We start from the raw sequence: 24,777 nt of genomic DNA on the forward strand, positions 1-24,777 counted from the left end.
AGGCACACCTGTTAATTGAAATGCATTCCAGGTGACTACCTCGTGAAGCTGGTTGAGAGAATGCCAAGAGTGTGCAAAGTTGTCATTAAGCCAAAAGGTGGCTACTTTGAAGAATCTCAAAAATATTTTTGATGTAATACTTTTGATTCCATGTGTTATTTCTTAGTTTTTCTTCTATTCTACAATGTAGAAAATAGTAAAACAATAATGGAAAACCCTGGAATGACTAGGTGTGTCCACTTTTGACTGGTACTGTACGCATTTTACCCCATCAATTGATGCTCTCAATAAGAATACATTTTTGTGTGAGGCTTGTGGCAACTTTAACAAAATTCACATATGAGTTCCTATTCTTTCTGACTTTTAAATGATTCATAGTTTCTTGATCTGCATGTCGTTGACAGTGTGGTGTAGTAAACGTTTTCTAATAGAAATACTGTATCAAATCGGTGTCGACCTAGATTTCTCTTTGAGACAGATAATTAGTGTCTTATCTAAATTGACACACAAGGAGACAGTCTGACACCCATGAGCACATTGACATTTTATTTACAATATTACATTATTTCCACTGTGAAGTTAGGTGTTCCCCTGAACAGAACGGTTCTTATACAGTGTGATATATATATATATATATATATATATATATATATATATATATATATATTTTTTTAAAAGGCATCCGATACACTACTTTGAACTGGAGCCCTGTGGGCTTCGGGTAGTGCACTATATAGGGGCTAGGGACTTGTTGAAATACACTGTAGGTCTCTATAGATCAGCTCTGACACCGAAACCAGGTCCAGGGGGAGGCTCAGACAGACTCGTCAGTCCTCCTGCTGGCTCGCAGGAGAAACGCCCGTTCCTGGAAGATAAAAAAATAAATTATATATATATATATATATATATATATAAATAATGTGAGTCTATATACAGTATATTTCATTCTAGATGAAATAATCAAACCCTGGTCAAGTGTATCATTAGTCATTTAATTCACTGATAAACCACAGCATTCTATTGAGGCCTGAGCTCCAAAGCCTGGAATATGTTTTAATTTTTAATTTCACCTTTATTTAACCAGGTAGGCCAGTTGAGAACACCTTTATTTAACCAGGTAGGCCAGTTGAGAACACCTTTATTTAACCAGGTAGGCTAGTTGAGAACACCTTTATTTAACCAGGTAGGCCAGTTGAGAAGTTCTCATTCATCAGGATGGTTAGGTAAAATACATGTTTAAAAATATTTAAAAAATACAGTAAAAACCTACTAGTAGTATTCAACCATCAACCCTTTGTGTGTTTAACAAGCACTAGTGATTGTCTAACATTTTATAGGGATGTGCATCTCTCATTTCATGAACCATTCAATATGCATCTATATACACATCTACACACACACACACACATGTATACATACACATCTATATATACACATGGGCTCTGTTACGATACAGGAACGTTAACTTTAGGGCTGAACCCATTTAGTCGACTGGTCGAGTTTGTTTTCGTCCAGCAGTTAACAGAACAATGAATGAAATGGCCTCTTGGATTGCACCGACACCGCCGACACCACCGGCACTACCGGCACCACCGACACCGCTGACACCACCGACACCCCTTTGGTTTCTATACTGCTGCTACTCGCTGTGTATTCTCTATGCACAGGGGCTGGGTAGGTGACTCTCTAAATGTAATCCGTTAGTTACTAGTTACCCTGTCCGGTTGTAAATCATTACCCCCAAAACTCAGTAACTTAATCTGATTACATTCAGTTACTTTTAGATTACTTTCCCCTTAAGAGGCAATAGAAGAAGACATAAATGTATGTTACCAATTGAACGACATCTATTGCAGAATAAGTCCATGTTGAAGTTGACATAACTGGCCATATATATGGATGTTACATTTTACATTATGGGTTGTATGGGTTGGTGATGTAGACTTCTTCTAACCCATCGCTTTCTACAACATAATAATACATTTCAATTATATCTTTACAATTAAAAACCAAAGTCCCCATCCTCAGATTTCCAGTCATTACAATAAATGTTATACCCCTTGACCTTCAAGAACAGGACCTGGATATGTGGAAGTATAGATTATCTAAATAGTTTTACCTGAGCATGACCCCAAAACTAAGGACTTATTAGCCTGCTCTGTTGTTTATGATTGTGTTGTCATGGAGGACTGATTGTTGTTTATGATTGTGTTGTCATGGAGGACTGATTGTTGTTTATGATTGTGTTGTCATGGAGGACTGATTGTTGTTTATGATTGTGTTGTCATGGAGGACTGATTGTTGTTTGATTGTGTTGTCATGGAGGACTGATTGTTGTTTATGATTGTGTTGTCATGGAGGACTGATTGTTGTTTATGATTGTGTTGTCATGGAGGACTGATTGTTGTTTATGATTGTGTTGTCATGGAGGACTGATTGTTGTTTATGATTGTGTTGTCATGGAGGACTGATTGTTGTTTATGATTGTGTTGTCATGGAGGACTGATTGTTGTTTATGATTGTGTTGTCATGGAGGACTGATTGTTGTTTATGATTGTGTTGTCATGGAGGACTGATTGTTGTTTATGATTGTGTTGTCATGGAGGACTGATTGCAGCTGTTGTTCTGTAGGCTGGGATCCACACTATGCAGCTGTTATTCTATAGGCTGGGATCCTCACTATGCAGCTGTTGTTCTATAGGCTGGGATCCACACTATGCAGCTGTTATTCTATAGGCTGGGATCCACACTGTTATTCTATAGGCTGGGATCCACACTGTTATTCTATAGGCTGGGATCCACACTGTTATTCTATAGGCTGGGATCCTCACTATGCAGCTGTTGTTCTATAGGCTGGGATCCACACTATACAGCTGTTGTTCTATAGGCTGGGATCCACACTGTTATTCTATAGGCTGGGATCCACACTGTTATTCTATAGGCTGGGATCCACACTATGCAGCTGTTGTTCTATAGGCTGGGATCCACACTGTTATTCTATAGGCTGGGATCCACACTGTTATTCTATAGGCTGGGATCCTCACTATGCAGCTGTTGTTCTATAGGCTGGGATCCACACTATACAGCTGTTGTTCTATAGGCTGGGATCCACACTGTTATTCTATAGGCTGGGATCCACACTGTTATTCTATAGGCTGGGATCCTCACTATGCAGCTGTTGTTCTATAGGCTGGGATCCACACTGTTATTCTATAGGCTGGGATCCACACTGTTATTCTATAGGCTGGGATCCACACTGTTATTCTATAGGCTGGGATCCACACTGTTATTCTATAGGCTGGGATCCACACTGTTATTCTATAGGCTGGGATCCACACTGTTATTCTATAGGCTGGGATCCACACTATGCAGCTGTTGTTCTATAGGCTGGGATCCACACTATACAGCTGTTGTTCTATAGGCTGGGATCCACACTGTTATTCTATAGGCTGGGATCCACACTGTTATTCTATAGGCTAGGATCCACACTATGCAGCTGTTGTTCTATAGGCTGGGATCCACACTGTTATTCTATAGGCTGGGATCCTCACTATGCAGCTGTTGTTCTATAGGCTGGGATCCACACTATACAGCTGTTGTTCTATAGGCTGGGATCCACACTGTTATTCTATAGGCTGGGATCCACACTGTTATTCTATAGGCTGGGATCCACACTGTTATTCTATAGGCTGGGATCCACACTGTTATTCTATAGGCTGGGATCCACACTGTTATTCTATAGGCTGGGATCCACACTGTTATTCTATAGGCTGGGATCCACACTGTTATTCTACAGGCTGGGATCCACACTGTTATTCTATAGGCTGGGATCCACACTGTTATTCTATAGGCTGGGATCCACACTGTTATTCTATAGGCTGGGATCCACACTGTTATTCTATAGGCTGGGATCCACACTGTTATTCTATAGGCTGGGATCCACACTGTTATTCTATAGGCTGGGATCCACACTATGCAGCTGTTGCAAGAGCACAGTAGTGGTGTAGTCTACAGCGATACAGATATCACTTATTATTGATATCTACTTAGCTCATTGATGTGAATCACACCACTACTCTGTCTTTTAGCTATTTGCGCCTTACGGATTGTAGTTGTTGAGGACGGCTGTTCACAAATCTAAATGTGTATTTGAACCCAATAATGGTTGAATTCAAGAAGTTTAACCTGCCAATCAATCAAGGTTTTGAAACCCGGTCGACAGCCAGTGAAAAATGTGCTCTTGCAACAGCTGCATATAGTAGACCTATAGACTACCCGATGACACATAGAAGTAGACCTATAGACTACCTGATGACACATAGAAGTAGACCTATAGACTACCTGACTACACATGGAAGTAGACCTATAGACTACCTGATGACACATAGAAGTAGACCTATAGACTACCTGATGACACATAGAAGTAGACCTATAGACTACCTGATGACACATAGAAGTAGACCTATAGACTACCTGATGACACATAGAAGTAGACCTATAGACTACCTGATGACACATAGAAGTAGACCTATAGACAACCTGACTACACATGGAAGTAGACCTATAGACTACCTGATGACACATAGAAGTAGACCTATAGACTACCTGATGACACATAGAAGTAGACCTATAGACAACCTGATGACACATAGAAGTAGGCCTATAGACTACCTGATGACACATAGAAGTAGACCTATAGGCTGCCTGGCCTGATGACACATAGAAGTAGACCTATAGGCTGCCTGGCCTGATGACACATAGAAGTAGACCTATAGACTACCTGATTACACATAGAAGTAGACCTATAGACTACCTGATGACACATAGAAGTAGACCTATAGACAACCTGATGACACATAGAAGTAGACCTATAGACTACCTGATGACACATAGAAGTAGACCTATAGACTACCTGATGACACATAGAAGTAGACCTATAGACAACCTGATGACACGACACATAGAAGTAGGCCTATAGACTACCTGATGACACATAGAAGTAGACCTATAGGCTGCCTGGCCTGATGACACATAGAAGTAGACCTATAGACTACCTGATTACACATAGAAGTAGACCTATAGACTACCTGATGACACATAGAAGTAGACCTATAGACTACCTGATTACACATAGAAGTAGACCTATAGACTACCTGATGACACATAGAAGTAGACCTATAGACAACCTGATGACACATAGAAGTAGGCCTATAGACTACCTGATGACACATAGAAGTAGACCTATAGGCTGCCTGGCCTGATGACACATAGAAGTAGACCTATAGGCTGCCTGGCCTGATGACACATAGAAGTAGGCCTATAGACTACCTGATGACACATAGAAGTAGACCTATAGGCTGCCTGGCCTGATGACACATAGAAGTAGACCTATAGACTACATGACCTGCATGCAAACCTAGGCGTATAAATGTGCCCATTTGGGGATCTGATTGGCTTAAATCACACCACTACCAATGAGCTGTGGAGCTTCTCAAAGTAATATTTTCTTCACCTCAAAACAGAAAGTGAACGAAGTCTGTTTTTCCATCCATTGAAAATGACAATAGTTCCTCAATGTATTAGAAAGATCTTTCCAGCTCTCTCCCTTTCGATAGCCACTCAGCGTGAAAGGGAACAATGTCATGCTCTGATCCAGTGGAAACACCATACAAATAGTCCTACCTGATTACTTCTTATCAGTGCTCTGATCCATACAAATAGTCCTACCTGATTACTTCTTATCAGTGCTTGACTTAGACTGAAATATGCAGTGATGGAAGAAGTACCCCATTGGAAAAGTATAGATACCCTAATAGAAAGTTACTCAAGTCACCCAGTAAAATAGTACTTGAGTAAAGTAAAAGTCAAAGTATTTGGTTTTAAATATACTTAAGTATATTTTAGCATTTAAATTTACTTTTTGATACTTAAGTATCAAAAGTATTTCAAATTCCTTATATTAAGCAAACCAGACGGCATAATTTTCTTGTTTTTAAAATGTATAGATAGCCAGGGGCACACCCCAACGTTATTTACAAAAGATGCATGTGTGTTTAGTGAGTCCGCCAGACCAGAGGAAGTAGGAATGACCAGGGATGTTCTCTTGATACGTGGGTCAATTTCCCTGTCCTGCTAAGCATTCAAAATGTAACGAGTAATTTGGCTCGTCAGGGAAGATGTATGTGAGTTAAAAAAGTACAATATTTTCTTTAGGAATGGTGAAGTAAATGTAAAGATACCCAAAAAACTACTTGAGTATTTTACACCACTGGAAATAGGTTCCGGTACTCATTTTGAATGCTGGTACTGTATTATATTTAGGAGTTCCTCTTTATAGAATATTATCTAAAACAGTATTGTGGAACAGGAGCTCCACAATACTGTTTTAGATCATATTCTATAAAGAGGAACGGGAGCTCCACAATACTGTTTTAGATCCTATTCTATAAAGAGGAACGGGAGCTCCACAATACTGTTTTAGATCCTATTCTATAAAGAGGAACAGGAGCTCCACAATACTGTTTTAGATCATATTCTATAAAGAGGAACAGGAACTCCACAATACTGTTTTAGATAATATTCTATAAAGAGGAACAGGAACTCCACAATACTGTTTTAGATCCTATTCTATAAAGAGGAACGGGAGCTCCGCAATACTGTTTTAGATCCTATTAAGAGGAACGGGAGCTCCACAATACTGTTTTAGATCCTATTCTATAAAGAGGAACAGGAGCTCCACAATACTGTTTTAGATCCTATTAAGAGGAACGGGAGCTCCACAATACTGTTTTAGATCATATTCTATAAAGAGGAACGGGAGCTCCGCAATACTGTTTTAGATCCTATTCTATAAAGAGGAACAGGAGCTCCACAATACTGTTTTAGATCCTATTAAGAAGAACGGGAGCTCCACAATACTGTTTTAGATCATATTCTATAAAGAGGAACAGGAGCTCCACAATACTGTTTTAGATCATATTCTATAAAGAGGAACAGGAACTCCACAATACTGTTTTAGATCATATTCTATAAAGAGGAACAGGAGCTCCACAATACTGTTTTAGATCATATTCTATAAAGAGGAACAGGAGCTCCACAATACTGTTTTAGATCATATTCTATAAAGAGGAACAGGAGCTCCACAATACTGTTTTAGATCCTATTCTATAAAGAGGAACAGGAGCTCCACAATACTGTTTTAGATCATATTCTATAAAGAGGAACAGGAGCTCCACAATACTGTTTTAGATCATATTCTATAAAGAGGAACAGGAGCTCCACAATACTGTTTTAGATCCTATTCTATAAAGAGGAACGGGAGCTCCGCAATACTGTTTTAGATCCTATTAAGAGGAACGGGAGCTCCACAATACTGTTTTAGATCATATTCTATAAAGAGGAACGGGAGCTCCGCAATACTGTTTTAGATCCTATTCTATAAAGAGGAACGGGAGCTCCACAATACTGTTTTAGATCCTATTCTATAAAGAGGAACGGGAGCTCCGCAATACTGTTTTAGATCATATTCTATAAAGAGGAACAGGAGCTCCACAATACTGTTTTAGATCATATTCTATAAAGAGGAACAGGAGCTCCACAATACTGTTTTAGATCATATTCTATAAAGAGGAACAGGAGCTCCACAATACTGTTTTAGATCATATTCTATAAAGAGGAACAGGAGCTCCACAATACTGTTTTAGATCCTATTAAGAGGAACGGGAGCTCCACAATACTGTTTTAGATCATATTCTATAAAGAGGAACAGGAGCTCCACAATACTGTTTTAGATCCTATTCTATAAAGAGGAACAGGAGCTCCGCAATACTGTTTTAGATAATATTCTATAAAGAGGAACAGGAGTTCAAGCAGTAGAAAAGGTGAGGCGCCGGTACTCCGCTCCGGTGAGCTCCTGCCAAGGTCAAGCACGGCTTCTTATCCTGTAAGCAAATAGCCTACAGCTGTGGAAACTGAGCGGTCCTGAATATTTTATACATTGTTGCAAGTTCACTTGGCAAGCTGACCCAAGTTAGTTGACACAATGTTTCAAATTCATTGCAGACAGGCCATGTAGCAAATGTGATTTCTAGGATATATATTTTTTTAATCAGGATCAGGATATTTTCTACCGGCAGTCTGCAATGTTTTTATTTGTTGGCTTTATGTAGATTATTTTTTACATATTGGCATTCGCAATAGAAGTAACTTTTTTAGGATTATAATTCTTCATTTAGATTTGGATATAATTTTGATTGAGATATGAAGACATTATTATAAATTAAATGAAACTGTTTCACAAAAAAATGTGAAAATCATAACTGTAGAAGTGGCATGAGAAAAGGTTGCCGACTCCTCAAGTAGCCTATTACAACGCAGTTACATGCATAGCGTTCGATAAGGCTACTAAACTGAAGGAGAGGACATATCAATTCGGTCACAACAGATAGGAGATATTTTCGGGGTGGGGGACAAAACAGTAAAAACATTAGTGAAACGGCGATTTATAACTTTTTTTATTTAACATTTTTTATTACCCCGTTTTCTCCCCAATTTCGTGGTATCCAATTGTTTTTTTTTAGTAGCACTATCTTGTCTCATCGCTACAACTCCCGTACGGGCTCGGGAGAGACGAAGGTTGAAAGTCATGCGTCCTCCGATACACAACCCAACCAGCCGCACTGCTTCTTAACACAGCGCGCATCCAACCCGGAAGCCAGCCGCACCAATGTGTCGGAGGAAACACCGTGCACTTGGCAACATTTGTTAGCGTGCACTGCGCCCGGCCCGCCACAGGAGTCACTGGTGAGCGATGAGACAAGGATATCCCTACCGGCCAACCCCTCCCTAACCCGGACGACGCTAGGCCAATTGTGCGTCGCCCCACGGACCTCCCGGTCGCGGCCGGTTACGACAGAGCCTGGGCGCGAATCTCTGGTGGCACAGTTGGCGCTGCAGTACAGCGCCCTTAACCACTGCGCCACCCGGGAGGCCCGATTTTCCTAACTTTTGAATCTGTTTTCTGACCCATGAATGCTTAATTTGGATGGGTTTGAGCTCCCGGACTAGTGCACTACTATCTTAAACATTTAAACCAGGGACCGATGGTGAAATCGTTACATCCCTAAACAGTCTTCATAGTTCCCCTGCTAGACAAGTAACATAATGCCGTTGCATTGCAGGGGCAGGACGAGCACCAGTCCAGTTCTCGTCTTTATAGTTCCCTGCTAAACAACATGCTGTTTGTGTTCATGAGACAGACAGGAGGGTAGACATTCATACCTGGGCCCAGGCGGAGGGACGTTCCCAGCTTTCAGCTCATCAATGATCTGATCGATATCTTTTGGACTCAGGTCTTCCTGGAAAGCAGAGGACAGAAACGTCACAATAACATCCTATCGCCTCAACACCAGTCTATTTACCCAGTCGCCACAACACCAGTCTATTTACCCAGTATCGCCACAACACCAGTCTATTTACCCAGTATCGCCACAACACCAGTCTATTTACCCAGTAACGCCACAACACCAGTCTATTTACCCAGTAACGCCACAACACCAGTCTATTTACCCAGTATCGCCACAACACCAGTCTATTTACCCAGTATCGCCACAACACCAGTCTATTTACCCAGTATCGCCACAACACCAGTCTATTTACCCAGTATCGCCACAACACCAGTCTATTTACCCAGTAACGCCACAACACCAGTCTATTTACCCAGTAACGCCACAACACCAGTCTATTTACCCAGTATCGCCACAACACCAGTCTATTTACCCAGTATCGCCACAACACCAGTCTATTTACCCAGTATCGCCACAACACCAGTCTATTTACCCAGTATCGCCACAACACCAGTCTATTTACCCAATATCGCCACAACACCAGTCTATTTACCCAGTATCGCCACAACACCAGTCTATTTACCCAGTAACGCCACAACACCAGTCTATTTACCCAGTAACGCCACAACACCAGTCTATTTACCCAGTATCGCCACAACACCAGTCTATTTACCCAGTATCGCCACAACACCAGTCTATTTACCCAGTATCGCCACAACACCAGTCTATTTACCCAGTAACGCCACAACACCAGTCTATTTACCCAGTAACGCCACAACACCAGTCTATTTACCCAGTATCGCCACAACACCAGTCTATTTACCCAGTATCGCCACAACACCAGTCTATTTACCCAGTATCGCCACAACACCAGTCTATTTACCCAGTATCGCCACGACACCAGTCTATTTACCCAGTATCGCCACGACACCAGTCTATTTACCCAGTAACGCCACGACACCAGTCTATTTACCAGTAACGCCACAACACCAGTCTATTTACCAGTAACGCCACAACACCAGTCTATTTACCCAGTATCGCCACAACACCAGTCTATTTACCCAGTATCGCCACAACACCAGTCTATTTACCCAGTAACGCCACAACACCAGTCTATTTACCCAGTAACGCCACAACACCAGTCTATTTACCCAGTAACGCCACAACACCAGTCTATTTACCCAGTAACGCCACAACACCAGTCTATTTACCAGTAACGCCACAACACCAGTCTATTTACCCAGTATCGCCACAACACCAGTCTATTTACCCAGTATCGCCACAACACGAGTCTATTTACCCAGTAACGCCACAACACCAGTCTATTTACCCAGTAACGCCACAACAGCAGTCTATTTACCCAGTATCGCCACACCAGCAGTCTATTTACCCAGTAATGCCACAACACCAGTCTATTTACCCAGTATCGCCACAACACCAGTCTATTTACCCAGTATCGCCACAACAGCAGTCTATTTACCCAGTAACGCCACAACAGCAGTCTATTTACCCAGTAACGCCACAACAGCAGTCTATTTACCCAGTATCGCCACACCACCAGTCTATTTACCCAGTATCGCCACAACAGCAGTCTATTTACCCAGTATCGCCACAACACCAGTCTATTTACCCAGTATCGCCACAACACCAGTCTATTTACCCAGTATCGCCACAACACCAGTCTATTTACCCAGTATCGCCACAACAGCAGTCTATTTACCCAGTAACGCCACAACACCAGTCTATTTACCCAGTATCGCCACAACACCAGTCTATTTACCCAGTATCGCCACAACACCAGTCTATTTACCCAGTATCGCCACAACACCAGTCTATTTACCCAGTATCGCCACAACACCAGTCTATTTACCCAGTATCGCCACAACACCAGTCTATTTACCCAGTATCGCCACAACACCAGTCTATTTACCCAGTAATGCCACAACACCAGTCTATTTACCCAGTATCGCCACAACACCAGTCTATTTACCCAGTATCGCCACAACACCAGTCTATTTACCCAGTAATGCCACAACAGTCTATTTACCCAGTAACGCCACAACACCAGTCTATTTACCCAGTATCGCCACAACAGCAGTCTATTTACCCAGTAACGCCACAACAGCAGTCTATTTACCCAGTAACGCCACAACAGCAGTCTATTTACCCAGTATCGCCACACCACCAGTCTATTTACCCAGTATCGCCACAACACCAGTCTATTTACCCAGTATCGCCACAACAGCAGTCTATTTACCCAGTAACGCCACAACACCAGTCTATTTACCCAGTATCGCCACAACACCAGTCTATTTACCCAGTATCGCCACAACACCAGTCTATTTACCCAGTATCGCCACAACACCAGTCTATTTACCCAGTATCGCCACAACACCAGTCTATTTACCCAGTATCGCCACAACAGCAGTCTATTTACCCAGTAATGCCACAACACCAGTCTATTTACCCAGTATCGCCACAACACCAGTCTATTTACCCAGTATCGCCACAACACCAGTCTATTTACCCAGTAATGCCACAACACCAGTCTATTTACCCAGTAACGCCACAACACCAGTCTATTTACCTTTGAACTAGAGGTCGACCGAATATGATTTTTCAACGCAGATACTGATACTGGAGGACCAAAAAAGCCGATACCAATTAATCAGACAATTATTAATTTATTTGTAATAATGACAATTACAACAATATTGAATGCACTTATTTTAACTTAATATAATACATCAATAAAATCAATTTAGCCTTAAATAAATAATGAAACATGTTCAATTTGGTTTAAATAATGGAAAAACAAAGTGTTGGAGAAGAAAGTAAAAGTGCAATATGTGCCATGTAAGAAAGCTAACGTTTAAGTTCCTTGCTCAGAACATGAGAACATATGAAAGCTGGTGGTTCCTTTTAACATGAGTCTTCAATATTCCCAGGTAAGAAGTTTTAGGTTGTAGTTATTATAGGAATTATAGGACTATTTCCCTCTATACCATTTGTATTTCATTAGCCTTTGACTATTGGATGTTCTTATAGGCACTTTAGTATTGCCAGTGTAACAGTATAGCTTCCGTCCCTATCCTCGCTCCTACCTGGGCTCGAAACAGGAACACATCGACAACAGCCACACTCGAAGCAGCGTTGCCCATGCAGGGCAAGGGAAACAACCACAGGCTCAGAGCGAGTGACGTTTGAAACGCTATTAGCACGCACCCCGCTAACTAGCTAGCCATTCCACTTCGGTTACACCAGCCTCATCTCGGGAGTTGATAGGCTTGAAGTCATAAACAGCGCAATGCTTGATGCACAACGAAGAGCTGCTGGCAAAACTCACGAAAGTGCTGTTTGAATGAATGTTTTTCTGCCTACCACCGCTCAGTCAGATACTTAGATACTTGTATGCTCAGTCAGATTATATGCAATGCAGGACACGCTAGATAATATCTAGTAATATCATCAACCATGTGTAGTTAACTAGTGATTATGATTGATTGTTTTTTATAAGATAAGTTTAACGCTAGCTAGAAACTTACCTTGGCTTACTGCATTCGCGTAACAGGCAGTCTCCTTGTGGAGTGCAACGAGAGAGAGGCAGGTCGTTATTGCGTTGGGCTAGTTAACTGTACGGTTGCAAGATTGGATCCCCCGAGCTGACCAGGTGAAAATCTGTCGTTCTGCCCCTGAAAAAGGCAGTTAACCCACTGTTCCTAGGCCGTCATTGAAAATAAGAATTTGTTCTTAACTGACTTGCCTAGTTAAATAAAGGTCTAAAAAATAATATATATATTATTTTTTTTTATATCGGCGCCCAAAAATACCTATTTCCGATTGTTATGAAAACTTGAAATCGGCCCTAATTAATCGGCCATTCCGATTATTCGGTCAACCTCTACTTTGAACAGGCTATGGTAGTAGGTGCCAGGAGCACCAGTTTGAGGGTGTCAACAACTGCAACGCTGCTGGGTTTTCCTACACAACCGTTTCCCGTGTGTATCAAGAATGGTCCACCACCCAAAAAGACATCCAGCCAAATTAACACAACTGTGGAAAGCAGTTGGAGTCAACATGGACCAGCGCTTGACACCTTGAAGTGTCCATGCCCTGACTAATTTAGACTGTTCTGAGGGCAAAACAGGGTGCAACTCGATATTAGGAAAGTGTTCCTAATATTTTGTCCACTCCGTGTATATCGTTGTTTTTTTGTGTGAAGCAGAGAATAACTCACGTAGTAGTTGTCGTTGATCTGGACCATGGGAGCGTTAACACAGGCACCGAGACACTCCACCTCTATTAGAGAGAACATCTTGTCTGACGTCATCCCTCCTACCTTGATGCCTGAGGGAGAATTTTTTTTTTTTTAAATGTAAAAGGTCAAATGTAGCCATTTTTATCTCAATATCTAAATGTTTTCTGGGTAACTTTTAGCATCACTGATTGTTTTCATTGAAAATGTTTAAATAAATTATATATTTATATATATATATTTATATATATATATATATATATATATATATATATATATATATATATATATATATATATATATATATATATATATATATATATATATAAATAAATAGCTTCTTAGCAAAAATCTAGCTAAGACAGTTTGGGAGTGGTCTGAGTGGGGAGGGGAAAAGTGAAAATTTGCTGTTATTGGCAGAGAGGTTTTGGAACTCTTTCTTATTGGTCTATTAACACATTTACTGCCTGGTGATGTCACCATGTAGGCCAAAACTCCATCCCACTAAAACAGGTTGAAATGTCAGGTGGTCTTTTCAAACAGTTCTTACACTAAATGGGGCATTATCATTTTCACAGTATTATTCCAAACTCTGTGTGGAGATAAATATATATATATATATATATATATATATATATATATATATATATATATATATATATATATATATATATATATATATATATATATATATATAGAAAAACACAAAACAATCATGTTTTTGATTACACTGGGCCTTTAACATAGTACTAATTACACTGATCTGATGGAAGAATTGGGATCTTGATAGCCGGGTCTCAGATCTGTTGGTATTGTTACCTAATCCATTCCATAAGGAGCTGGCAACAGACCAGAAACGGACAGGCACCCAGGCTATATTAAAGAGATCAGAAACGGACAGGCACCCAGGCTATATTAAAGAGATCAGAAACAGACAGGCACCCAGGCTATATTAAAGAGATCAGAAACAGACGGGCACCCAGGCTATATTAAAGAGATCAGAAACGGACAGGCACCCAGGCTATATTAAAGGACTAGAAACAGACAGGCACCCAGGCTATATTAAAGGACCAGAAACAGACAGGCACCCAGGCTATATTAAGAGACCAGAAACAGACAGGCACCCAGGCTATATTAAGAGACCAGAAACGGACAGGCACCCAGGCTATATTAAAGAGATCAGAAACGGACAGGCACCCAGGCTATATTAAAGAGACCAGAAACAGACAGGCACCCAGGCTATATTAAAGAGATCAGAAACAGACGGGCACCCAGGCTATATTAAAGAGATCAGAAACAGACGGGCACCCAGGCTATATTAAAGAGACCAGAAACAGACAGGCACCCAGGCGATATTAAAGAGATCAGAACAAACTTCAAATTCTATTGCCTAATATGTCTACCTATCATGGAAATAGAACAATGAAAGCTGTGTCTACCTATGGCTAAATAATAGGACAATGAAAGCTGTGTCTACTTATGGCTAAATAATAGGACAATGAAAGCTGTGTCTACTTATGGCTAAATAATAGGACAATGAAAGCTGTGTCTACTTATGGCTAAATAATAGGACAATGAAAGCTGTGTCTACTTATGGCTAAATAATAGGACAATGAAAGCTGTGTCTACTTATGGCTAAATAATAGGACAATGAAAGCTGTGTCTACTTATGGCTAAATAATAGGACAATGAAAGCTGTGTCTACTTATGGCTAAATAATAGGACAATGAAAGCTGTGTCTACTTATGGCTAAATAATAGGACAATGAAAGCTGTGTCTACTTATGGCTAAATAATAGGACAATGAAAGCTGTGTCTACCCATCATGATTAAATAATAGAACAATGATTTCAATACAATACATATAGCATAATAATTGTTTTCCTCCACAGCTAGCTTAAAGCTTCTGTGAACACATCTACACAGAACAATAATATAAATGCAACATGTCAAGTGTTGGTCCTGAAACATGTGCTGAAATAAAAGATTCAAGAATTATTTCTCCAAAATGTTGTGAAACAAATTTGTTTACATCCCTGTTTAGTGAGCATTTCTCCTTTGTCAAGATAATCCTTCCACTTGACAGGTGTAGCATATCAAGAAACTGATAAAACAGCATTATCATTACACAGGTGCACCTTATGCTGGGGTCAAAGTTTTGTTACAAAACACAATGCCACAGATGTTCAAGTTTTGAGGAAGCGTGCAATTGGCATGCTGACTGCAGGACTGTCGACCAGAACTGTTGCCAGAGAATTGAATGTTAATTTCTCTACTAGAAGCCGTCGTTTTAGAGAATTTGGCAGTATGTCCAACCGGCCTCACATTCACAGACCAGGTGTATGGCGTTGTGTGAGCGATCGGTTTGCTGATGTCAACGTTGTGAACAGAGTGCCCCATGGTGGCGGTGGGGTTATGGTATGGGCAGACATAAACTACGGACAACGAACAATTGCATTTTATCAATGGCAGTTTGAATGCACTTTTGAATGACGAGATCCTGAGGCCCAACATGCCACAACCAACAGCCTGATCAACTCTATGTGAAGGAGACGTGTCGTGCTACATTGAGGCAAATGGTTTGTCACACCAGATACTGGCTGGTTTTCTGATCCACGCCCCTTACTTTTTAGTTTAAGGTTACCAACAAAAGCATATCTGTATTCCCAGTCATGTGAAATCCATAGATTAGGGCCTAATGCATTTATTTCAATTAACGGATTTTGGATAAAATGTTTTTCCCTGATGTTTGTATTTGCAGAACTTCCATGTTGTTCATCTGTCATAAATATACGCAGTCAAGACATCTGTTTTCCATCTCCACTTGAATCCCCTTCATTCTAGGTTCGTCTGTGAACCAAACGGGACAGTCGACCTCTTACCCAGTTTGTTCTGGAGGGCCTCCAGGATGCTGTCGGAGTCGCAAAGCATGCAGGGAGTTGTAGTGCAGATCTGGATGTGGTACTTGCCCACCGGCTGCCTCAGGAACATGGTGTAGAACGTCGCTACCTCATAGATCCTCATCGGAGGGACCTCAAGCACCTCGGCCACCTGGGAGAAAAGAGAGAGAGAGAAACAATTCTGAAAAATGAAGGCTCGTGGACAGTAGGAGCGTTAATCTAATAATGGATGGAGTACTGAACACACCCCAAGTCTACACAGGTTCTGTCGAATTCTATCGTTCTACAAATCGTTGCCAAACAGCAGCAAAAAAAAAAATAAAGAACATACTCTATTCTAAAAACAGACCGATGCCTCAGGATATTGATTGATAGATTGATGAATGACCTTGTTCATGGCTGAGATGGGGAGCCATCCATGCTGTCTCTGAGCCAGGTCCAACACGGGGATGGTGGCGGCCTGCTTGTGGCCCTCTGGGTACATACTAATGATAGCATCAATCCTCTAAAAAACAACGACAAAACAGCTTTTTCATTAGTGAGGCTATATGATGTCCACAAGAACAGAGAATGTGACCTTTTTTTTATATATATATAAAGCTTCCTGTTCAAAACGATTTATAAAGATGTGATAAAAGTGATGGTTTTCAAAGTGGAGTCTGACGTGCAGGTATTTCTCTGACGGTCGTGTTCTCGTCGACTCACCTTCAGGTTCTCCGTTGTGAACTCAAAGGGAGTGTCTGGGTTGTTTTCGGGAGTATCTCTGTGCTACAGTAGAGGAAAAAAGCATCACATCAGTCATCACATTGATGAACAGCGATATCTCACTGAGTTTCATAAGACATTTGACTTACCAGGCACAAACTAAAACGTGTTAAGTTAAACTGTTAAATGTGGTAACGAAGCAGACGTGTAAAGGAAAAGACGATATTTCCATAGATCATTTAGAAGGCGTGGTAAAGAATAGGAGACGAATCCCTCAGGCCACTCAGACTCAACTCTGGACCTCCCAGCCAGTTCCACTGCATTTTGTCATTGTTCCCCTCTAATCAGGGTCTGGTTTAGACCTGGGACACCAGGTGGGTGATTCCCCTCTAATCAGGGTCTGGTTTAGACCTGGGACACCAGGTGGGTGATTCCCCTCTAATCAGGGTCTGGTTTAGACCTGGGACACCAGGTGGGTGATTCCCCTCTATTCAGGGACTGGTTTAGACCAGGGACACCAGGTGGGTGAGTCCCCTCTAATCAGGGTCTGGTTTAGACCTGGGACACCAGGTGGGTGATTCCCCTCTAATCAGGGTCTGGTTTAGACCTGGGACACCAGGTGGGTGATTCCCCTCTAATCAGGGACTGGTTTAGACCTGGGACACCAGGTGGGTGATTCCCCTCTAATCAGGGTCTGGTTTAGACCTGGGACACCAGGTGGGTGATTCCCCTCTAATCAGGGTCTGGTTTAGACCTGGGACACCAGGTGGGTGATTCCCCTCTAATCAGGGTCTGGTTTAGACCTGGGACACCAGGTGGGTGATTCCCCTCTATTCAGGGTCTGGTTTAGACCTGGGACACCAGGTGGGTGATTCCCCTCTAATCAGGGTCTGGTTTAGACCTGGGACACCAGGTGGGTGATTCCCCTCTATTCAGGGACTGGTTTAGACCAGGGACACCAGGTGGGTGATTCCCCTCTAATCAGGGAGGGGTTTAGACCTGGGACACCAGGTGGGTGATTCCCCTCTAATCAGGGTCTGGTTTAGACCTGGGACACCAGGTGGGTGATTTCCCTCTAATCAGGGTCTGGTTTAGACCAGGGACACCAGGTGGGTGATTCCCCTCTATTCAGGGACTGGTTTAGACCAGGGACACCAGGTGGGTGATTCCCCTCTATTCAGGGACTGGTTTAGACCAGGGACACCAGGTGGGTGATTCCCCTCTAATCAGGGACTGGTTTAGACCTGGGACACCAGGTGGGTGATTCCCCTCTAATCAGGGTCTGGTTTAGACCTGGGACACCAGGTGGGTGATTCCCCTCTAATCAGGGTCTGGTTTAGACCTGGGACACCAGGTGGGTGATTCCCCTCTAATCAGGGACTGGTTTAGACCTGGGACACCAGGTGGGTGATTCCCCTCTAATCAGGGTCTGGTTTAGACCTGGGACACCAGGTGGGTGATTCCCCTCTAATCAGGGTCTGGTTTAGACCTGGGACACCAGGTGGGTGATTCCCCTCTATTCAGGGACTGGTTTAGACCAGGGACACCAGGTGGGTGAGTCCCCTCTAATCAGGGTCTGGTTTAGACCTGGGACACCAGGTGGGTGATTCCCCTCTAATCAGGGTCTGGTTTAGACCTGGGACACCAGGTGGGTGATTCCCCTCTAATCAGGGTCTGGTTTAGACCTGGGACACCAGGTGGGTGATTCCCCTCTAATCAGGGTCTGGTTTAGACCTGGGACACCAGGTGGGTGATTCCCCTCTAATCAGGGTCTGGTTTAGACCTGGGACACCAGGTGGGTGATTCCCCTCTAATCAGGGACTGGTTTAGACCTGGGACACCAGGTGGGTGATTCCCCTCTATTCAGGGTCTGGTTTAGACCTGGGACACCAGGTGGGTGATTCCCCTCTAATCAGGGACTAGTTTAGACCTGGGACACCAGGTGGGTGATTCCCCTCTAATCAGGGTCTAGTTTAGACCTGGGACACCAGGTGGGTGATTCCCCTCTAATCAGGGACTGGTTTAGACCAGGGACAACAGGTGGGTGAGTCCCCTCTAATCAGGGTCTGGTTTAGACCTGGGACACCAGGTGGGTGATTCCCCTCTAATCAGGGTCTGGTTTAGACCTGGGACACCAGGTGGGTGATTCCCCTCTAATCAGGGACTGAGTTAAACCTGGTACACCAGGTGGGTGATATTAACGATCAGGTAGAACAGAGAACCAGCAGGCTCTGGACTGCTGTTGAGTACCCCTGGTAAAGGCTATTGAGATGTATCCTGTACCTCTTCCCTGAGGGACAGTTGTATCCAACAACACATTGTGGCACGACAGACAGTGGGGGTGCATAAACTTGTCTCTACCTCTGTACACTGCCCCCTTGTGGACAGTAGTGTAATACTCCTACCCATGTTTTATTTAAATCTGACTAAATGCATCATTTCAAAACGGATTTGATTGTAGTTTACATTGGCAGTCCTTGGGTGCACATTTTGGGTTTTGCCCATTTTGGTTTAACACTACACAGCTGATTCAAATGATCAAAGCTTAATGATGAGTTGATTTTTTTGAATCAGCTATGTAGTGTTAGAGGGGCAAAAACCAAACTGTGCACCCCTTGGGAAACCCTACACTGACACACAGCGTCCTCTATCTACACTGACACACAGCGTCCTCTATCTACACTGACACACAGCGTCCTCTATCTACACTGACACACAGCGTCCTCTATCTACACTGACACACAGCGTCCTCTATCTACACTGACACACAGCGTCCTCTATCTACACTGACACACAGCGTCCTCTATCTACACTGACACACAGCGTCCTCTATCTACACTGACACACAGCGTCCTCTATCTACACTGACACACAGCGTCCTCTATCTACACTGACACACAGCGTCCTCTACACTAGCAGTTATGAAAAGTGGCTTATCAAAGAAAGGATCATATACAGGTAACTACCCCCAAAAAGGGAAACACAAATGAGGGATACACAGAGTATTAAAAGCAGATGCTTCCACACAGGTGAGTTCATTAAGCAATTAACATCCCATCATGCTTAGGGTCATGTATAGAAATGCTGTGCAGGCCATTATTTTAGCTACCATGGCTATGCCCTCATAGAATGACAATGCCCCCCATCCACAGGGCACCAGTGGTCACTGAATGGTTTGATGAGCCGTCTCAGACTCCAGATCTCAACCCAATTGAACGCTTATGGGAGATTCTGGAGCGGCGCCTGAGACCGTGTTTTACACCATCAACAAAACACCAAATTATGTCATTTCTCATGGAAGAATATAGGAGGGATGCGACGCCAGAGTTCCAGAACACTTGTAGGATCTACGCCAGAGTTCCAGAACACTTGTAGGATCTACTCCAGAGTTCCACAACACTTGTAGAATCTACGCCAGAGTTCCAGAACACTTGTAGAATCTATGCCAAACTGCATTGAACACACTTGGTGTTTCCTTTATTTTGGCAGTTACATGTATCATTGACTTGCAAAATATATAACTGCACTATACTACATTTGCACCATGTACTAACAAACGAACGGCCGAGCCGATATGTCAGGCCGATACTGGCCTTTTCTAGTCTATCGACGTTGCTGATAGACCCGCTACAGAGCACCTCCAAGTGATAGACCCTCTACAGAGCACATGCCGCTACTCTGTTTCAGCACCACAATATAAGTTACTTTAATCTGGCTTATTGTGAGGTCAATAACTCTGATAAATACATCATGGGCAAGAAATATATTGTTTTTAATCAAATCAATTAAAGTAGTAGAAAGCTATCAAAGTTCTCCTTCTGAAACTGAACATAGGCTAGACCGTGCACGAGATGGTGAATTTTTTGGACAAGGCTTCATCAATAATGCCAAGAGTGTGAGCCATTTTAAGAATCATCAAATATAAATATGTTTTGATTTGTTTAACACTTTTTTTTGGTTACTACATGATCCAAATCAAATGTTATTTGTCACCTTAGTGAAATGCTTTACAAGCCCTTAACCAACAATGCAGGTTTGACATAATGTGTTTTCTCATAGTTTTGATGTCTTCACTATTATTTTGCCAATGTAGAAAATAGTAAAAATAAAGAAAAACCCTGGAATGAGTAGATGTGTCCAAACTTTTGACTGGTACTGTATGAGGCAATTTAGCAATTAGCATTAGTTATCTGTAACGGTGATTGTAAATGAAGCATTGTTACACACTGTTGGCATATATAGATAAATGCATTTAAAAAAAAACGTGTGACTCCTCAAACAGTCCAATTGAAATGCTCAAACCTAGAACCAAGCTATGAGGTTCCAGATCCTGCACTCACCACGAAGATGCCCCCAGCTCCAGCTCTGGCAGCAGACTGGTGAACGCTCCTGACCTGCCTAGCCTGGGAACATGGGGAAGAAGAGAAGACACGTATCATATCAACTGATCATGTGCACTAGAAGGTTTGATTCTGTGGAATACCAACCAAGACACATTATAGGGTCTACATGAAAACATTTTGATTAAAAGACTTCCGATACTAATCTCGGGTCACCCAGAATTAAACGTCTCTCGTCACTTCCTGTTAGAATCTGTCCACGATAAATGACTTCAACACTATCAGGAAGGTTTGGCTGAACGAGGGATGCAACAGTGACGATTCTGATCAGTGTGATTCAAAACGATGAAGAAGTTGCGATGTAGCAGTGCATCAGTTTGTAGTGTTTATGAACTAGTCAGTCAGCTAACGGTGCAAGGCTCTTTACCGTAACTAACTTGACCAGTCAGAAAAACACAGCCAGCTATAGTAGCAAGTTAACATGCAAGGACAATATATATTTTCACAAGTATTCAAACAATAGTATTGTTCACATTAATATTGAACTAAATCATTACTCTAATGAGTAACTATCGTGTTAGCTAGGCCGCTTGTCCTTGTCAAGTGTCATGCAACATATCTCTTTCTTCATCATCAAACATAACTACCGGTTCTCCATTTCTAGAATTAGCCTAACACGAGTACTTTGTTACAGGCATACCGTTAGGGAAACAGCAGATCGAAATGCAGAAGATAGAAACATCTTCAAAGCGTAGCTGGTTTTGCCCCCTTGACACAACACTTATGTGACCACAGCAATGGCCCGATATCAACACAGCTCGATTGAGAGGGTCTGGTTTACGCTACGTCAAAAACTAATCTACCACAGATCGAAATTATTGGCAGTGTGAAGCAAATTATTTTCTGTCTAAACTTCTCTCCATAATGAGATTACAGAATATATACCGATTGAATCATCTTAAATTATGTATTTGCATGAACTTCTGCATAAGATTTGTTTTTGTTACAATACAAATGACAATTACATCACACCTGCCAAGATCTACATTCTCACACCCCGATCTCCAGCGCCCATATCGTTCTCTGGCACATATTCTTCTTCGATGAAGTTTAACGGTGGTCGGTATCCAATAAATGTTGCATTACCGCCACCTAATAGACTGGAGTACAACTCCCTTATAGTTTGCTTGAAACTGTCACAGACTCATTTTTATCCTGACTCTCGGTGCAAGCCTCGGGCTCCGAGAACTTCACCACACCTACCACCTCAGATACTTCGACCTCATTCACTTCCATTTCTCCTCCTGTCTTCAGCTCAGTCTGTTTAAACTTTCTACCGTTCTTCTTTAACAAACATCTCCCTTTCTTCTGCCATTTTTAACTGACTCAAGCTCACCCTCTTCCTCCCTCTCTCTCTCTCAGACCTCCTCTGCCTCTCTTTTTCCCCTCCATTCCTCCTCCGTATTCCAAGTATACGTCTCCTTGTGATAATACTGCACTTCTCTTGACATACATCTTGTACATCTTGTTCTTGCTTTCTCAAGGGACGCCATTTAACCGGCTGTCACAATCTCCGTACAATCAGCACGAACCCCTCGGGATGTCTCTCCTCCACATGGCCTCAAACTGCACCATTTTGTTTCTCTTCATCGCCCATGCACATTTAGATAATACAGCATTTGACCTTTCCATTGTGTTAATGACGGAGGATTGGTGGATTTCCAAGTTGTTTTTTTGTAAAATCTTTTTCAAGATGATTGACGATAAAAGTGTCGTCCAACCCGTCAGGTATCTCACTGCACCCTCATATGTCGTGTCGAGAAATCTGCAGAGAGACGGATTAAAAAGTACATTTACGTTGTAATACTTCTGACAGCCAACTGTTGGACTTTCTAACATTCCCAGAAGGCATGGATTATTGAGTTAGTTTCAACTTTCTAACTCCGCCCATAACTTTATGACATCATAACATTCCCAGAAGGTATGGATTATTGAGTCATTGTTAGTTTTACGCTTAAGACATGACTCTGCCGTTGTGCTACTAGATTTTGTGAACTTTGTCACTTGTATAATGAATTCTATACATTAGTTGATACTGGATTAAGCGTAGATTTTCGTTAACTGTAATTTAGTTAGTTATGATCCAACTGTCCCTCCATCTTGTGACAATATCAGTTCTTTGTAAGTCTTGGTTCCAATAGTTTATATCAAATCAAATTGTATTAGTCACATGCGACGAGAACAACAGGTGTTCTATATTGTTATAGTGTTATAGTGTTCTATATTGTTATAGTGTTCTATATTGTTATAGTGTTCTATATTGTTATAGTGTTCTATATTGTTTTAGTGTTCTATATTGTTATAGTGTTATAGTGTTCTATATTGTTATAGTGTTCTATATTGTTATAGTGTTATAGTGTTCTATATTGTTATAGTGTTCTATATTGTTATAGTGTTCTATATTGTTGCAGTGTTCTATATTATTATAGTGTTCTATATTGTTATAGTGTTCTATATTGTTCTAGTGTTCTAGTGTTATAGTGTTATAGTGTTATAGTGTTATAGTGTTCTATATTGTTATAGTGTTATAGTGTTCTATATTATTATAGTGTTCTATATTGTTATAGTGTTCTATATTGTTATAGTGTTATAGTGTTATAGTGTTATAGTGTTCTATATTGTTATAGTGTTCTATATTGTTATAGTGTTATAGTGTTCTATATTGTTATAGTGTTCTATAGAGAGAGAGAGAGAGAGAGGGGTTGGTGGACAGGGAGAGAGAAAGAGAGAGAGAGAGAGAGAGGGGTTGGTGGACAGGGAGAGAGAGAGAGAGAGAGAGAGAGAGAGAGGTAGGTTGGTGGACAGGGAGTGAGAGAGGGAGGGAGGTGGACAGGGAGAGAGAGAGAGGGAGGGAGGTGGACAGGGAGAGAGAGAGGGAGGGAGGTTGGTGGACAGGGAGAGAGAGAGGGAGGGAAGTGGACAGGGAGAGAGAGAGGGAAGGAGGTGGACAGGGAGAGAGAGAGGGAGGGAGGTTGGTGGACAGGGAGAGAGAGAGGGAGGGAGGTGGACAGGGAGTGAGAGGGGGAGGGAGGTGGACAGGGAGAGAGAGAGGGAGGGAAGTGGACAGGGAGAGAGAGAGGGAGGGAGGTGGACAGGGAGAGAGAGGGAGGGAGGTGGACAGGGAGAGGGGGGGAGGGAGGTGGACAGGGAGAGAGAGAGGGAGGGAGGTGGACA

The 24,777-nt window shown here is 42.1% G+C and overlaps 1 protein-coding gene and 1 long non-coding RNA gene across 3 annotated transcripts in view; one reads left to right on the top strand and one right to left on the bottom strand.

Annotated features, from left to right (window-relative positions):
• The window catches only part of LOC110509147 (uncharacterized), a 34,674-nt gene extending 13,344 nt beyond the window's left edge, over positions 1-21,330 (top strand). The window contains exon 2 of the long non-coding RNA XR_002471405.3: positions 16,443-21,330. This is a non-coding gene — a long non-coding RNA (uncharacterized LOC110509147). The remainder of the gene's footprint in view (positions 1-16,442) is intronic.
• Positions 533-22,631, bottom strand: LOC110509146 (NADH dehydrogenase [ubiquinone] flavoprotein 2, mitochondrial). Of its 2 annotated transcripts, XM_036966460.2 has the most exons (8): positions 22,244-22,631; positions 21,544-21,606; positions 17,204-17,266; positions 16,887-17,003; positions 16,481-16,649; positions 13,582-13,691; positions 9,280-9,356; positions 533-865 (listed from the first exon to the last, which is right to left on the bottom strand). In XM_036966460.2, exons 1-8 carry the CDS (start codon positions 22,283-22,285, stop codon positions 772-774), a joined length of 735 nt encoding a protein of 244 aa, XP_036822355.2. In that variant the 5' UTR covers positions 22,286-22,631; the 3' UTR covers positions 533-771. The 2 variants fall into 2 exon arrangements, with proteins under 2 accessions (XP_036822355.2, XP_090082141.1); XM_090226015.1 differs by lacking the exon at positions 13,582-13,691 and having other exon boundaries at positions 22,244-22,389.
• Between the last annotated feature and the right edge of the window lie 2,146 nt (positions 22,632-24,777).

The sequence above is a fragment of the Oncorhynchus mykiss genome, chromosome 28, assembly GCF_057628025.1.
Source record: "Oncorhynchus mykiss isolate SJ-2025 chromosome 28, ASM5762802v1, whole genome shotgun sequence".
NCBI classification, from domain to species: Eukaryota; Metazoa; Chordata; class Actinopteri; order Salmoniformes; family Salmonidae; genus Oncorhynchus; species Oncorhynchus mykiss.

Coding starts and splice junctions, on each gene's coding strand:
- LOC110509146 (XM_036966460.2), bottom strand. CDS start 22,285: ATGTTTCTATCTTCTGCATTTCGATCTGCTGTTTCCCTAACG. Junction 21,607..22,243: donor GATCTGCTGTTTCCCTAACG/GTATGCCTGTAA, acceptor CCATGTTCCCAG/GCTAGGCAGGTCAGGAGCGT. Junction 16,650..16,886: donor CCATCTCAGCCATGAACAAG/GTCATTCATCAA, acceptor CTTTTCTCCCAG/GTGGCCGAGGTGCTTGAGGT.